This window comes from Petaurus breviceps, unplaced genomic scaffold (genome assembly GCF_028583685.1).
Source record: "Petaurus breviceps papuanus isolate PSGF00001 unplaced genomic scaffold, PetGlider_PUasm1.0 208, whole genome shotgun sequence".
Lineage (NCBI taxonomy): Eukaryota > Metazoa > Chordata > Mammalia > Diprotodontia > Petauridae > Petaurus > Petaurus breviceps.
The window spans coordinates 26,891,775-26,907,277 of record NW_027185852.1 but is presented as its reverse complement, the minus strand read 5'-3'; the positions used below and the strand labels follow the sequence as shown (position 1 = coordinate 26,907,277).

Here is a 15,503-nt window from a genome sequence, read left to right as displayed (position 1 = left end):
TCTCTCTCTCTGTCTCTGTCTCTCTGTCTCTGTCTCTCTCTCGTTCTCTCTCTCTCTCTCTCTCTCTCTCTCTCTCTCTCTCTCTCTCTCTCTCTCTCTCTCTCTCTCTCTCTCTCTCTCCCTCTCTCTCTCTCTCTCTCTCTCTCTCTCTCTCTCTCTCTCTCTCTCTCTCTCTCTCTCTCTCTCTCTGTCTCTCTCTCTCTGTCTCTCTCTCTCTCTCTCTCTCTCTCTCTCTCTCTCTCTCTCTCTCTCTCTCTCTCTCTCTCTCTCTCTCTCTCTCCCCTCTTCCTCCTCCTCATTTCAAAGTAACTCCAGGTGGCTCTGAAAGCTGGTTATTTTGCTCCCAGGAGAAGGACACTACTCATTCCAGCTGCTTGGGGCACTGGCCTTTATGAGGAAGGCGAGTGGGAAGCCCCACTTGGACCTTAGATTTCCTAGAAGATCCCTGGGGGAGTTGCTGGGGCTGAGGGGACCAGGGAGGCGGGAGGCAGGGCTGCATAATACAGACCCTCCCTTTGAGGTCTGTCACTGGGGCTCTGGAGCAAAGCCTGAAGCTCCCTGGGTTTGGGGAAGGCAGGGGAGAAAAGCCTGGGGGTCTAGATCCTGGGGCTCTTGGCCCCTTGTTGCCAATAAGATTCTGTATGACCTTGGACAAGACATTTCCCCTCCTAGCTCCCTCTCCTGAATGACCTCCCAGGTGCACTTAGAGAACACCTGGAGATTCTTCATCCAAGTCACGTTTCAACAAAGAAGAAGGAAGATGGCCAAGAGGGAGGCCTTCCCATCCCCCCCATTCACTCTGTAACAAGCATCTGGTTTGGACAGGATTGTTGGCCCTTTATCTCCCCCTTAGACTGGGAGCTCCTTCAGGGCCGGGACCATTTCTGCTTTCTTTGTATCCCCCATCCTTGACCAAGGGCCTGGCACATAGTAGGTGTTGTAGGCTTGTTGACTGACTGACTGACTGACTGGGTGAATCACTTTGTTGCTGTTTAGTCATTTTCACTTGTGACCCCATTGGGGGTTTTCTTGGCAAAGATACTGGAGGGGTTTTCCGTTTCCTTCTCTAGCTCATTTTACAGATGAGGAAACTGAGGCAAACAGGGACAAGTGACCTGACTAGGGTCACACAGGTAGGAAGTATCTAAGGCTGGATTTGAACTCAAGTCCTCCTGACTCCAGGCCCAGTGTTCTATCTACTGCACCCCCTAGATGCCCAGGAGCACTGCATCCTCAGAATTCTCCATGGTCTCACTCCCTGGAACAACAATGGTCCCTCAATGAGCGGGTGTCACAGCTGGACCCTAGGCCTCTCATTCATAGTTCCCTTCCCATGATTCCCGCCCCCTGCTCACCTCACTGCTTACATCTCACCCTCGGTTTTAGGGTGAACTTGCATCGGTCTCACCTGTTTTAGCTCTGCCAACCCCAGGCACGGACACTCTCCTCTGTGAGGTGGGGGTTGGTCTTAAGTAAATGATTTAGTATCTGAGAGACTGAGTTTATAGGATAAGGGGATGTGGCGCTGCTAAGAAGCAGTCCCTGCACCCTTAGCCAACGTGTCCCTGGAAGGTGTGCCCTGAATGGGGCCTGCAGGTCCTATGCCCTCTGAAGCCTTTGAACACCTTCCTCTCCTTAGGCCCTGGCCCTAGGTCAAACTGGCAGGACAAGACATGAATAGTGTCTTGGGCAGAGAAGTGATGGCTGTGTTACCCCGGTCCCAGACACCCTGGCTGAAGGCAGCCTCCAAGTGGGTGGGAAAAGCTACAGTGTTCCCTCAGTGGAGAGGCCACCCCTGCTTCCCCACCAGCCTCCAAGGCCCACATCTCAGAGCCACCAGCATGCCAGTCCCAGTGCAGCTCTTCAGGGACAGAGGCAACAAGTACATGTTTCTCTGGGCTCCATCCCTGGTGGGATGTCCCAAAATAGAGTTGTAATGAGAGCCGGGCAACCAGGGCTTGGTCTGCAGAAACAGACTACGTAGAAACAGCTGAGCTTGGCGCTTCCTGTCTGTGCTGACCTATGCCTAGTTGAGATCTCCCAGGTCTGGCCCTACCTTGATCCCTCCCCAGCATCTCAGGCCTCTGTCTGTGGGGCCATGAGATCTGAGGCCTCCCACTGACCTCTCTCCTCCCTCCTCAGTTGAATTTGCCTTAGTGCTGGCCAGAATTCCTGGCTGGGTTTGTCCCAAGGGCTACCATCTAGTCTCAGCCCCCATCTCACCCCGAGGCAGAAGGAGCATAGCTATGTGGGGTCATCACTCACCGGGTCACTGTGCATCTGGATAATAAGCTGCTTCACCCCGTACAGAGTCGGGTGGGCCCATGGGGAGGGATCCAGCCAGTGTCGATTCAGGTCAAACCCCATCAGGGAACACCTGGAAAAGAGCCATGAGCAGCAGTCAGGCAGGGCTTGGGAGAAAAGTCAGTGGGGCACAGAGGGGCAGCCCAGGAGGGACAGCCAGAGCTTTACCCTGCTGTCCCAGGGCAACCCTGGGAGGGAGACAAGGGGAAACTGAGGCACAGAGCCAGAAAGGACTTGTCCAAGGCCTCTAATGAGGTCACTAATAAGTGGTGGAAGCAGGGGTAGGCCCTGGGTCTTCTGATGCCAAGTTCTGGGCTCTCTCATGATAGGAAGGACCAGAAAAACCCCACTAAAACAAGAGGCAAGAAGCCTAGACTTTCAGTTCAGTTCAGTTCAACTCAGCTCGCTCCAATTCAATTAGTCACTGTGCGCAGTACTAGGGACACAGAGACAAAAATCACCTGCCCCCCAGGAGGAGACACTCTGCCAGGGAGTTCCAGCAGGCACCAAATAGGGATAATACAAGGACCACTGAGGAGCAGCACAACTTCCTGCTGGCACGTGGGGGTCATCCCCAAAGCCTTTGGAGAAGTGGCCTGGTTCCTATGGTCCCCACATTCTAATTGTGAGGGCAGGGATTGGGGGCAGCTAGGTGGTACAGTGGATAGAGCACCAGGCCTGGAGGCAGGAAGACTCACCTTCCTGAGTTCAAATCCAGCCTGACATTTAATAGCTGTGTGACCCTGGGCAAGTCACTGAACCCTATCTGCTTCAGGTTCCTCATCTGGAATGTCAGAGCTGAGAGGGCCTTAGACTATGGAATGGCAGAGGGGGACAAGAAGTGGAGGGAGGACCTTAGAAGCTAGAACAGAGAAATGTCAGAGCTGGGAGGAACCCTAGAACTGGGAACGTCAGAGCCAGAGGGACCTTACAAGAGAGAATGTCAAAGCAGGGAGGTACCTTAGAATATGGAATGGCAGAACTGGGAGGGCCTTAGAATCTAGAACAAAGAAATGTCAGGGCTGGAGGGGGCCTTAGAACTGGGAATGTCAGAGCCAGACAGACCTTAGAACATGGAATATCAGAACTGGGTGTGTGGGGGGGGTACTTATAGATAACCTAATCCAATCTTCTTATTTTACAAAGGAGGATAGTGAGGCTTAAGGAGAGGAAGTACTCTGTTCAGCCAAGGCTAGGAAGTTAGTGTGGAGTTGGAACTGGAAACCAGCTCTCTGGTCGACCAGTCCTGGCCTTTCCACTGTGGCACAGCCTGAAATTATACCCATCAATACCTGAGCCCCCCCCCCCCCCATCACCACCTCCTCCACCTCCTCCCCAGCTCTGGGCACGGTACCAGGTGAACCAGAGCTCAGTCTAGGCGAGGGAGGGATCCAGGCAGGGTCTGCTGAAGCTCCGGATTCTCTCCTGTGTGCTCACAGGCCCTGGCTACCCCCACCCAGGGGCCTCCATTTCTCCCACAGACTCAGCTGCTTCCCCAGCCCCGCACCCGTCCGCCTAGAAGAAGCTGCACACTTCCACCGTGGGGGCAGAAGCCGCCTCCACACGCAGGCTGGCCATCTGGGCTCTTTTCTGGGAGTCTCAACACGAAGGTGATTTAAATAATTGGTTTTGGCCGAGAGCTCTCGTGGGTTAGTTTCTTGATTAGACTTCCAGCCCTCAGAGAAACCTGGCTCCAGTTATAGAGGACACACAGAGAACCGGAGACGAGTCATCCCAAGAGGAAGGGGCCAAGGGCTGGCTCCTGCCACAAGGTGCAGACTTGTGGGAAGGCTAAGAACCAGCTTCTAATCTTGTCTCTCTTGCTAGCATGCTGGGTGACCTTGGGCCAGTCACTTCCCATCTATGTCTCTCTTTTTTCACCTACCAGAGGATCAATAAACATAGACTGTGAGACCTGGAAGAAAGCTAAGACCATGGACTGATCATTGGGAAGGGGCTTAGAAGCCCTGGGACCCTGAGTATCCCTCCTCTGTGCTCACTGAAGCCTGCTTTCCCCAGAGCTAGGTGCCATGTCAGACCACACCTCTATTACTATCTCTAGGAGGGAAGGGGCTCTTGGTCCCAGGTTTCTGTCTTTTCCATCCACTGTGATCAGTTTCTTCTCATTCATGAGAGAATCAGAAGGGAAATAAAATCTCCCCGACCCCAGCCCCGGGCCAAGCCCTGACCCGGGCCCTGGGCCTCTCCTCTCCTCATCACAGACTGAGTCATTGCATGAATCTCTTCCATTTGTCACAAATGGAAACTGGGCAAGCCCTTGTGGCTGGCTCCATGCAGTCTCTCCCCATATTGAGGCAATCATCTCCTAATGACATTGGGCTGGGAGGATAGACTGTGAGCCCTGGGATGTCCGGAAATGGCTTCCAAGCACTCCCCAGCCCAAGCCCGGCCAACGCACCAAACCAGGGGAGGCTTAGTTTCCTTTGAAAAGATCTCCAACTATGAAGGCCGTTCCTGTCACAGGCCCTCAGAGGCCACCTAGCCCAAATGCCCCATTTTACAGAAGAGGAAACAGACCCAGAGAGGGGTTCCTCCCTGGAATTAGCGTCAGAGCTGGCCCTGGAAGCCTGGTCACCTTTCTCGGTGTCTATCTCCAGGGAGGGCAGTGAGTGAGGAGAAGTGCACCTGCAGCCCAGGGCTGGCCCTGAGCCCCTGCACCTTCCCAGCTCCCCCAGTCCCGGCCAGGGTTGGGTCTACATCCCATTAGACTGGGAGTCCCTTGGGGGAAGGGGTCACATCTTTGCCTTTGTATCCCCAGCACTTAGCAGAGGGCCTGATTCTGGGGCAAAGGCATGGAGGTGGGAGTGTTGTCTTAGAGGAACTTGTAGAGTGGTTTTTGCTTCATTTTCAGTCGTGTTCAGCTCTCCACGACTCCATTTGGGGTTTTCTTGGCAAAGATTGTGGAGTGGTTTTGGCCGAGCCATTTCCTTCTCCAGCTCATTCAACAGATGAGAAAACTGAGGCAAACGGAGTTAAGTGACTTGCCCAGGGTCACACAGCTAGTAAGTGAATGAGTCCAGATTTGAACTCAGGAGGATGGGTGTTCTTGACTCCAGACCCAGCACTCTGTGCACTACAGCGCCCCTAGCTGCCTAACAGAGAACATGCTGTTCTGTCACTTGAGTCATGTCTGACTGTTTGCAGCCCCATCTGGACTGGCAGGATACTGGAGTGGCGGGAGGGGTGGCAGAGGCCATCACATAAGGAACTAAAGTCTCTCTGCCCAGAATGTGGTTCTGGTCCTCAGGCGTCTTGCGGGGAGCCAGGATAGAGCTTAGAACATGTCAGAACTGGAGGAGACGTAAGAATGTGAAAATGTCAGGTTCAGAGTGGGAGGGGTCTTAGAAGACAACATGGGATGTCAGGAACACGGGATGGTAAACCATAGAGATCACCTAGATAAAACTCCTTATTCAATTGAGGAAACTGAGGCCCAGCCAGGTGAAGTGACTTGTCTAGTAAACAGTGGAGCAGGGCTTTGAATTCAAGCCCTATGACCATAATTCTAAGGTCTTAGAACAGGGAACATCAGAAGCGGGAGGGGCCCTAAAGATAATTTTTGTAGGGCCCAAGAGAGTCCCCAGAGGGGAGGTGACTGGTCCAAGGTCACACAGCTGCACCCTGGTCCCAGTGCAGCAGCTTTCCGGCCGTACCGTCCCCAGATTTTATTCAGAGCACGCACATCTGACATCAGCCACCCTCCCTGTACAAACGGGGCTCTCTATCTCAAGATGACAAGATAAATGACTTTGCTGGATCTCTCTTCTTAATTAGGTGTTTGTCATGTGTACTCCATGGAGCCTGGGATAAGTAAACAGCCCTGGACCTTGGAATTCATTTATTGGTCTTATTTATGTTTCTGGGCATAACAAATCGATAATTGCCAGGTAGGGCCTCCTGCTGCCACTGCCTAACTGGAATTTAACGACAATTACCTTTTGTTACCATAGAGATGGGGCCGGAGTCCTTCCCTGCAATAGCTCCCCTCCCCGCCCCCTCCCACCAAACCCCGCTTGGGGAGGGGGGAGGCTGCAGTGAAGCATTACCATAGTAATTGCCTCTCTGTCATCATAAAAGGAGCCAGGCCCCCAAAGAGATCTCAAGGCTGCAGAATTTCTCATCTGCCAGAAAACTGGCTAGAAAGCGGGGCGGCAACAGAAGGGGCAGAGAAAAGAAGCGCAGGGGAACCTGGGCTTTCAGGGCTGGAGGGCACCCCAGGGCCATCTCGCCCAGAACGCCCTGAGAGGGAGTCATCCTGCTGGAAGACCATTAGGGGTGGGGGACTCACTACCTGCCAGGACTGGGCCTCCCACTTTTGGACAGCTCTCCTCATTGGGCTGTTGGGGTTTTTTGCCTTTCATTGAGTCAAAGGCGTTGGCAGAGAGTGCAGCCACTTTCAGGTCTAAGAGGTAATACTCAGAGGAGGGAGTGCTCAGAGACCAACCTCTTTCGCTGACTATATTCATCTGAGGTTATATTTGGGTGGTTGCTGGGTTCCATGAAATCCACGGGTTGTCAAAAGACCGCAAACAGGACAGTCCAGGGCTCATTCCCTTGCACCCAACCTCGCACCACTGAGAGGAGTATCTGGGAACTTTTCCGATCTAAGGCTTAAAGTAGCAGGGCCAGCGTGGAGGAGAAAGGTCCCAGACCTGTTAGAGTGTTTGGGGAATTACATTTGTCTACAACTCCCCTTTCCAATAGGCGTTTCTCACCAAGGTCATCCCACAGGTCCTGTGCTTTTGATGAAGTCTACCCCCCCCCAACCAAGCACTGCCTGCCTCCTAGGATTCACCCCCTACCTAGTATCACAGGGTATAGGTATATAGATGCTGTGGAAAGATGGCTGGATCTGGAGTCAGGAGACTAGGGTTTGAATATGAGCTCTGCCTCTTCATATGTTGAGGAAGACACTTTAAGGCCCTAGGACTCGGTTTCTCCATCCATAAAATGAGGGGTTTTTCCCAAGCAGACTCCAAGATGACCTCTGACATTCATTCTAGTCCCAAATCCACAACTCTATGAAGGCTGGAGGGTAAGTGATTTTCTAAAGGTCACTCAGGTAGTGAGGAGCACTGGTCCTCAGAGTCCAGATCCTGGGCTTCTCTTATAGCACGGCAGAAAGCCACAAACACCAAAGGCCCTTGCTCACCTCCTCTCCTGTGGAAGTGATCCAGAATAATGACTCCAGGTCTGAAGCACTCTGTGTGTTAGCACCTGCTCAAAACCATAGCTCATGAGCCCCCATCGATGACTGTTCTTTTACTGAACAGACAGAGACCACATTCATTCCAACAAAAGACATTTACAAGTTGGAATTAGACCTACGATTTCATTAATCCAAAGAAATCCTGGATAAAGAAACTCCCTCTAACCACTTTCACTGCCAATTATTGTTTTAGAGAGATATCCAGAGCACTGAAAGCATAAATGCTTGCTCAGAATCCTGCACCCAGTATGTGGCGTGGGTAAGACTCGAACCCAGGTATTCATGACTCTGAGGTCAGCTCTCTGTCTACTATACCCCAGTGCCTCTTTTAATCAAACAGCATAATAAATAAAATGAACTCTGTTCCTTCTGCCATGTGCACATGGGGGATACTCTCGCATGGGTTACCATGGCATCCAAGAGGAAGGGTGCATATGCAGGGAGGACTCGTGTCTATGGAGCACACATGGAGGGAAGAAACATGATCAGTGAACATACATGGTGAGGCACATACCAGGGACACCAGAACCACCCTCACCTCCAATAGTACAGGGGAGCTGACATCCCTTAATGTATTCCCAGAACCAAACCCAGCCTGCTGGACACAGGAGGTATGCAGAGAATATGAGATGAAGATGGGGCTTGAAGGAATGGTTAGATTTAAAGAGGAGGAGACCAAAATAAGATGCCCCCATATGGCTGCCCAACCAAATCCATGCACTGTCCCACTGCAGGGGGCAAAGGCCCTGAAGTCTGAGTTTGTAATGCCCTCCTTGTCTCCTGAGAGGTGGGATGATCCTGAGCTCTGCTATGGAAGGTCAGTCTGTTGGTCAACATGAAATGCACCTAGGGTCATAGATTTCAACACGGAAGGGACCTCAGAGGTCATCTACCCCAGGAGCCTCATTCTATGGAGAGAAATGAGTACCAGAGAAGGTGGGACTCGCTTAGCATTATCCAGCTCAGGAGCAGTGGAGCTGGGAATCAAATCTAGAGTCAGTCCAGGGCTCATTCCATGGCACCCAACCTCGCACCACTGAGAGGAGTATCTGGGAACTTTTCCGATCTGAGGCTTAAAGTAGCTGAGCGAGTGTGGAGGTGAGGGGTGGGGTCCTAATCCCAGCTTGGCCAGGACACGAAGGATATTTCCTTTATCTGAACCTCAGTTTACTCACCTATAACTTGAAGGAGAAATACTTGGTTTGTGGGGCCCTGAAGCTACTCTCAGCCAACACTGGTGCTGACCATGCCCTGGGGTCATGGCTGGCCCAAAGCTTGTGCTTTAGGATGCTTTTATTCCCTCTTCCTGCCTCCCTAAAGCTCCCATCCATGGGCTTTCCAGTGGGGCATCCCTTACCTGTAATTTCCCAAGTAGACTCCATCAGGGTTCAACATGGGTGCAATCTTGAAGACGAGGTGGTCCCGCAGGACTCGGGCAATTGGGTGGTGGCTCACAAGGAAGTCAATGATCCCTGGGAAGAGGAACAAAGGGACAGAGTTAAAAGTGTTCCCTGCCTAGCCAACACTGTGGCCATCCCCACTGGGAGCCATGTTGGAGAGGGCACCAATTCCAGGAATGGAGCATCTATTCTGGTACAAAACAACATTGCAACCCTAAGAGGTAGAAGCTGTTATCTCCTTTGTCTAGTTGATAAAACCGAGGCAGAAAGAGGTAAAGTGACTTGCCCAGGGTCACACAGCTAGGAAGCGTCTGAGGGCACATTTGGAGACATCAGCCAGCAGGGAAAGAGAGGGATTTGGCAGGGTGGTTGGTGCTAGAGGTTTTCTGGTGACCCTGGAGTGTACAGGTAGCCACCTACTCTTTCTATAGAAGTCGGATCTTGATGCTACCTCACCAAAAAGGGGATGATTTCTTCACTTTGTCAGGCTAAGAGTCAGGAGCCCTGGGTTCTATTCCTGTCTCTGTCACTTCCTGAGCAAGAGCAAGCCTCTCCCCCCACCCAGCATCTCAGTTTCCTCTGGAAGATGCAGATTGGGTAACTGGCCTCTAGGGTGAATTAGCTTTGCCAATCTATGATCTCTGTTGGTGGTCCCATAAGGCACTGGGACCCCTTCCCTGGGTGAAAAAGTTTTAGTGGCCTGCTATTGAGGAAAGTCAGAGATGGGTCAGCAGGTCTATAGGACAGCTGAAAAGTCAGTACATCCCTGGATTGTGTTAAGGGAGACTTAACAATCCATAAGGAGGTGAGTCCCTCTGTCCTTGGTCCTGGTAAGGCCATGTCTGGGGCACTATGCTCTCCTCTGGGTGCTACCACGTAGGAAGAACACTGACAAGATGAAGAGTCCAGAGGAGGGCAGCCAGGATAGGGAGGGCCCGGGGTCCATGTCCTGTGAGGATCAGCTCCAAAGAACTGGGCACCTTGAGCCTCCAGAAGAGAGGACTGGAGGTGGGGCTGTCATGTGGAGGAAGAATAAAGGTTTTTCTTCAGGTATGGGTTGGACTGGAGATCTATGAGAGTCTTTCCTTCTCTGGGATTCTGGGATTCTACCAATGCTTTCTTTCTCTCCGCTTCTCTGGGGTTTTGGCTGGGGTCAGTAGCATCTCTCTGTCCAGCTGTCCGGCTGCATGTTAGGCAGCAGATCCAGACCTTCCCCCTGGCTGGTTGGGCAGCTGCCTTCCTTCTTTCATCCTCTCTCCCTGCTTTTAATAGCTGCCTAATTGGCAGGCCAATTAATCTGCTCATCTGTGAAGAGGAAATTTCGGGCACGGAGGAGCTCGGCTTCCAGAAGCCCTCTCGAAGGTAACATTAACGGGACCTGGCTTGCTGAGCACCCTGCAACATGATGTCAGGCCGCGCTGGGAGCCCAGGTCAATTACTGGACAGATTAAGCAATTATTAGCCACTAACGAGGGCGGCTGGCATCATTACCCTTCCTGTTTACCAGCAAACTCTTATTTTCAGATGAAGACCAACAAATAAATTAGGGAATCTGCTTTGGTGTGGGCTCAGCAGGCAGAGATACCATGCTGGCTGTTGTCTCCTAATGGGTACTTGACCTCAGACCGGCCAGGCCTGGAATCCCAAGCCAAGCCAGATTCCCAAAGGGATCCGGATTTCTGTCCATACATCATCACTCTCTACCTGCCTTCATGGTCAAAAGGGTCACTAATTAGTGGCCACACTCCAGGACTTGAGCCCTTCCATGCTGTTTAGCCCCACTATATCTGGTGGTTATGGAAAGCAACCTGGATTTAAATCCCAGCACTCCCACTGGCCAGCTTGGCTGTGCCCCTTTCAGGCCTCAGTTTCCTAATATGTAAAAGTGATGGAGTTGCACTAGATATCCAAAGTCTCTTCAGCCTAAATCCTTTATATTATAGTCCCTCAACAGAGATGGTCATTTCCTACCCTGCTCCAACTATTTTGTCCCCCATCTTCCCACTGGTAACCTGGACTGTGCCCTGGCCCTGAGAGAGGACCTTCTGCCTCATCCCACCAGGTGTGTGGTTGAGAAATATGGGACACTGCTGTTTCCGGAGAAGCCCAAAGCAGGCTCTTCAAACCAAAACCTTGCTCAGCTCCCAGTACAGTGGAGAGGCAGTGTGTGGAGGGCTTCTGACCCATGATGATGGAGAAGGGTGCAGGGAAGATCAAGGTGGCCAGAAAAGGGGGTCAGCCATTGCTCTGCATGGCCCCAGAGGGCAGAACCAGACAGACTTTACCTCAGTAGAAAGGAAAGCTTCCCGACAAGTAGAACTTGTCCAAATTGGGACGGGGGGTACCTTGGGAGCACTTTTTGGGCTTAAGAATAGCTGACGTTTGGAGAGTGGCTTAAAGTTGGGGAGCTGCTCTGTAGACACTATCTCACTTGATGCCCACAACAACCCCATTTCCTCATCTGTAAAATGGGAATGATAAGGCCCACTAGATCCCCAGCTGGTGAGGGTCCCTTGAGATGACAGAAGAAAAGTACTTTGCAAACCTGAAAGTGCTACAGACATTCCTGCTATTGTTATCATCATCATTGTTGTACAAGGAGGGAAAGTGAGGCCAGAGAGGGCAGCCCCGTGTGGTATGTAGCAGAGCCAAGATCTGAACTGTGGCCCTCATCTCCAAGTCTAGGGCTCCTTCAGCTGCCTCCTAAAGCTCTGCATCCACATCTCTGGGAACTGGCTAGATGGGCTGAATCCACAAGGGGCAGCTTCCCTCCTTCCTCTGCTGGCCTTGCCCATTCAGACTCCTGGGGCCATCTGCTAACCCTAAGGGCATGTAGGTAACACAAAAGTCAGGCACAACATGCAACACTGGGCTGAAGATAATGATGAATGATGGTGAATGTGACGTCTTACACATGGGTTCAAAATATGACTTCAAAGTATAAGATGGCAATGGGGAAGAGAAAGCAAAGACAGTGCTTTGTCTGAAAAAGATCTAAGGACTTGAGTGGACCACAAGCTCAGCATGAATCAAGGGTATCATTAGGCAATCAAAACATTTATAGTGTGGGGTGGCTAGATGGTGCAGTGAATAGAACACCAGCCCTAGAGTCAGGAGGACCTGAGTTCAAAACTGGCCTCAGATACTTAACACTTACTAGCTGTGTGTGACCTTGGGCAAGTCACTTAACCCCAATTGCCCTGCCTTCCCCCTCCAAAAAAAAGCAAGCAAAAAAAAATTTATAGTGATCTTGGACAACTTAATCAAGAGAGGTGTCCTGGGATAAGGAAGTGTTAGATGCACTGTCCTGTCCTCTGGTCAGGCTAGAGGGCTGAGTTCAGCTCTGGGCACTAGTTTAGGAAGGACATTGACATTCACCAGCAGGTGAAGGGCCTCCATTCCACATCTCACAAGGATCAGCTGACAGAACAAGGGATGGCTATCTTAGAGAAGAGAAGACTCAAGGGAACCATAACAGCCATCTTTAAGAATCTGAAGGGCTGCTCTGTTTGGCACCAGGAGGTGGCGGCTCCTACAAAGGCAACCTTAGTTTGAAGATTGTCCTAAGCCTTGGAGCTGTCCAGCAGTGACAGGTGCTGCCTGAGGAGGTGGCCATGGGGCTTTGTGCTCAGGAAGGAGCTGCCTTAGTGGCCTCCCGGTCCTCACCTCCGACATTATGGGAGTCCTGTTCCCTTGGGTAGGACCCACATATACCATTCCCCCTGATCCTCAAAGGAGTTAAGCAGTTGAATCTGTTCATACAAACACAACGGCCTTCCCCCTCTGCTCTCCAAGCCAATTCTCCTCTCACCTGCCACCTTTTCCTGGCTTTGTCTGCCTAGAGGATTCACAGGCCTTTCATAGAATATCTTCCCCTCTCCCCCAGCACCTGTGTTTGTGCCTTCCCACCTGGCCAATGGAGACACCATTGTTTCATTTTGCAGAAGGAGACATAGACCCAGCGAGGCTGTGACTTATGGAAGGTCACAGAGCAAAGATTCCATCCCTTAGTTCCCTGACTCCAATGTCTGGCTTCCTTCTGCTATGTATGTCCCTGGTGGGGTGGCTAGGTGGTGCAATGAATAGATCACTGGCCCTGGAGTTAGGAGGACCTGAGTTCAAATCCAGTCTCAGACACTTAACACTTACTAGCTGTGTGACCTCGAGCAAGTCATTTAACCCCAATTGCCCTGCCTTCCCCCTCCAAAAAGCAAATGAATGAATAAATAAATAAATAGATAAGTAAGTAAATAAACAAACAAACAACATATGCCCCTGGCTCCAGCTCTGGCTTGGCCACTAACACAGCATTTCCTTCTTCAAATTAGGATCTTCAGCTAGACTAGAACTGGAATGTTTCAGAGACAGACGAACCCCAGAGGACATCCAGCCCAAGCTACTCAGTTTTGAGATGAGGAAACAGAGGCAGGGATAGTGAGGTTGGCCAGTCAACAAACACTGATTAAGAGCTTTCCCCGTGCTGGGCCCCTGACCTCAAGGAACTCCCATTCTAACTGGGCTGATGAGTAGGCAAATACAAGATATATGCTGTTTTGATGGAAGGCAATCTGAGAGGAGGTCACTAGCAGCTGGGGTGGGGATGGAGGACAAGGAAAGCTCTCCTAGAGAAGATAGCATTAGGGCTGAGTCTTAGGAAGCCTGGAGGTAGAGGGAAGAAGGGACAGCATCCCAGGCATGGGGGAGAGCCAGTGCCAAAGCGAGTGTGAGAAACAGCAAAGAGACCAGTGAGGCTGGACCCCGAAGCACACAGAGGGGAATAAAATACAGGAAGACTAGAAAGATAGGAGGCACCGAGATGTGAAGGGTGCTTCAAGGCAAACAGAGGACTTTATATTTGAGCCTGGGGGTGATCAGTGCTCACTGGAGTTTACTGAATGGGGCTGGGAGGAGGAGGAGGATGACATGGTCACACCTACACTGGGGAAAGATCACTGTGGCCTGTGTAGAGGAGTCTTTGGAATGGGGAGAGATGAGACGGGGGGGCCACCTGAGAGGTTATTGCAATAGTCCAGGTCAAAAGGGGTGAGGACCTGAACTGGGCTGTTTGGCTGGAGAGAAGGGAACATACATGACGGACATTCTAAAATTACCAGATTTGAGAACAGACTGGCTATGCGGGGTGGGCACAAGGCTCTGAAGATGGCGTCCAGGTTGCAAGCCAAGGTGACTGAGAGGACGGTGGTACCCTCAGTGTAAAGGGGGGAGTTATAAGAGAGGAGGGTTTGGGGGGGAAGATCATGAGTTCCATTTTGGACATGTGGGGCTTGAGATGGCTACAGGACATCTATTTTAAGAGAGGTTAGGGCTGGTTATATGGGATATGGACATGGATATGGGGATCCTCTTCATAGACATGATCATTGAGCCATGGGAGCTGATGAGGTTATGAAGGGACATAGTGTAGAGAGAGTAGAGAAGAAGGTCCAGGACAGAACCTTGGCGGACACTCCCTGGGGAGGCAGACAAGGAAGAAGTCCAGTAAAGGAGATGGAGGAGGAGCTGGGCAGCAGAGAGGAGAGTATCCAGGAGGAGGGACATTATCAAAGGGCCACAAAGGTGAGGACTGAGAAAGGAAGGAGGTGCCCTGGGAGCACGATGGCAGCTGGGACTGACCTGAACTGGAATCTTGGCTCTGCTGCTCACCACCAATGTGACCTCAAGCAAGTCATGTGTCATGCCTGGGCCTCACTCTCCTCGCCTGTAAAATGAGGGGGCTGGACAAGACGACCTCTGAGATGCTTTCAGTTGGCAGTGACGAGATCACTGGTAACTTTGGAGAGAGCAGCTCCTACTGGAAAGAAGCCAGAGCTTAGAAGAGAGCGAGAGGAAGGGAACGAGAGGCAGAGAATGTGGGTATCCTTCTCAGGGGATTTAACCAAGAGGGGAAGATCGATATCCAAAGACAGCTGCCTGGAATGGATGAATTGAGAGAATTTTTCTAAGGATGGGGGAGGCATAGACGCTTTCTTCACAAGCATCAGGGAAGGAAACATGAGATAGGGAGAGAGAGAAGATTATTGAGAGAGGGAAGATGACAGAGGGGCCAATATTCTGGAGGAGGTGGCTAGTGTTGGTCAGGAGAACTGCCCCTTCATCAGAGGCTGGAGGGAAAGAGGAGATAAGTGGGGGGTGATGTCAGAGAGAGCTCTTGGGAAAGGACTTCAAACTTTTAAGTGAGATATAGGAAGAGAATTGGGGTGGGAGGAGGGCCATGGGAGGTTTGGAATGGCAACCGTGGAGAGTGGCTTAGAGAATTAATGAGAGACAGAGAAGAAATAATTTGGCCAAGGCCACTCAGGTCCCAAGTGCAGGTGCAGCATTCAAACTCAGATCCTCTGACCCCAGATCTCTAAATTTTCTATGTCTGAGATCCCAGAAGCCAAGGCAGAGCTAGAAGCAGTGAGGGGGAAGAGAGAAGGAGGCTTGTCATGAGGTTGAGATCTCCAGCCATTGGAGCTACTGGATTACAAAACAGGTGGCCTTTTGAGGTAGTGAGCTCCCCATCACTGGATGTAGAAGTCTGGCTGCACAGGATAAAAGGTGGGCTC

At 51.4% G+C, this 15,503-nt stretch overlaps 1 protein-coding gene across 1 annotated transcript in view; it reads right to left on the bottom strand.

The window, feature by feature from the left end:
• LOC138165203 (cytosolic carboxypeptidase 6-like) overlaps positions 1 to 15,503 on the bottom strand; it is an 826,089-nt gene that overhangs the window by 44,032 nt on the left and 766,554 nt on the right. Inside the window, exons 7-8 of the mRNA XM_069093324.1 lie at positions 8,892 to 9,006; positions 2,266 to 2,377 (exon numbers count right to left, since the gene is read on the bottom strand). Coding sequence (XP_068949425.1) covers positions 2,266 to 2,377; positions 8,892 to 9,006 — 227 coding nt within the window. The remainder of the gene's footprint in view (positions 1 to 2,265; positions 2,378 to 8,891; positions 9,007 to 15,503) is intronic.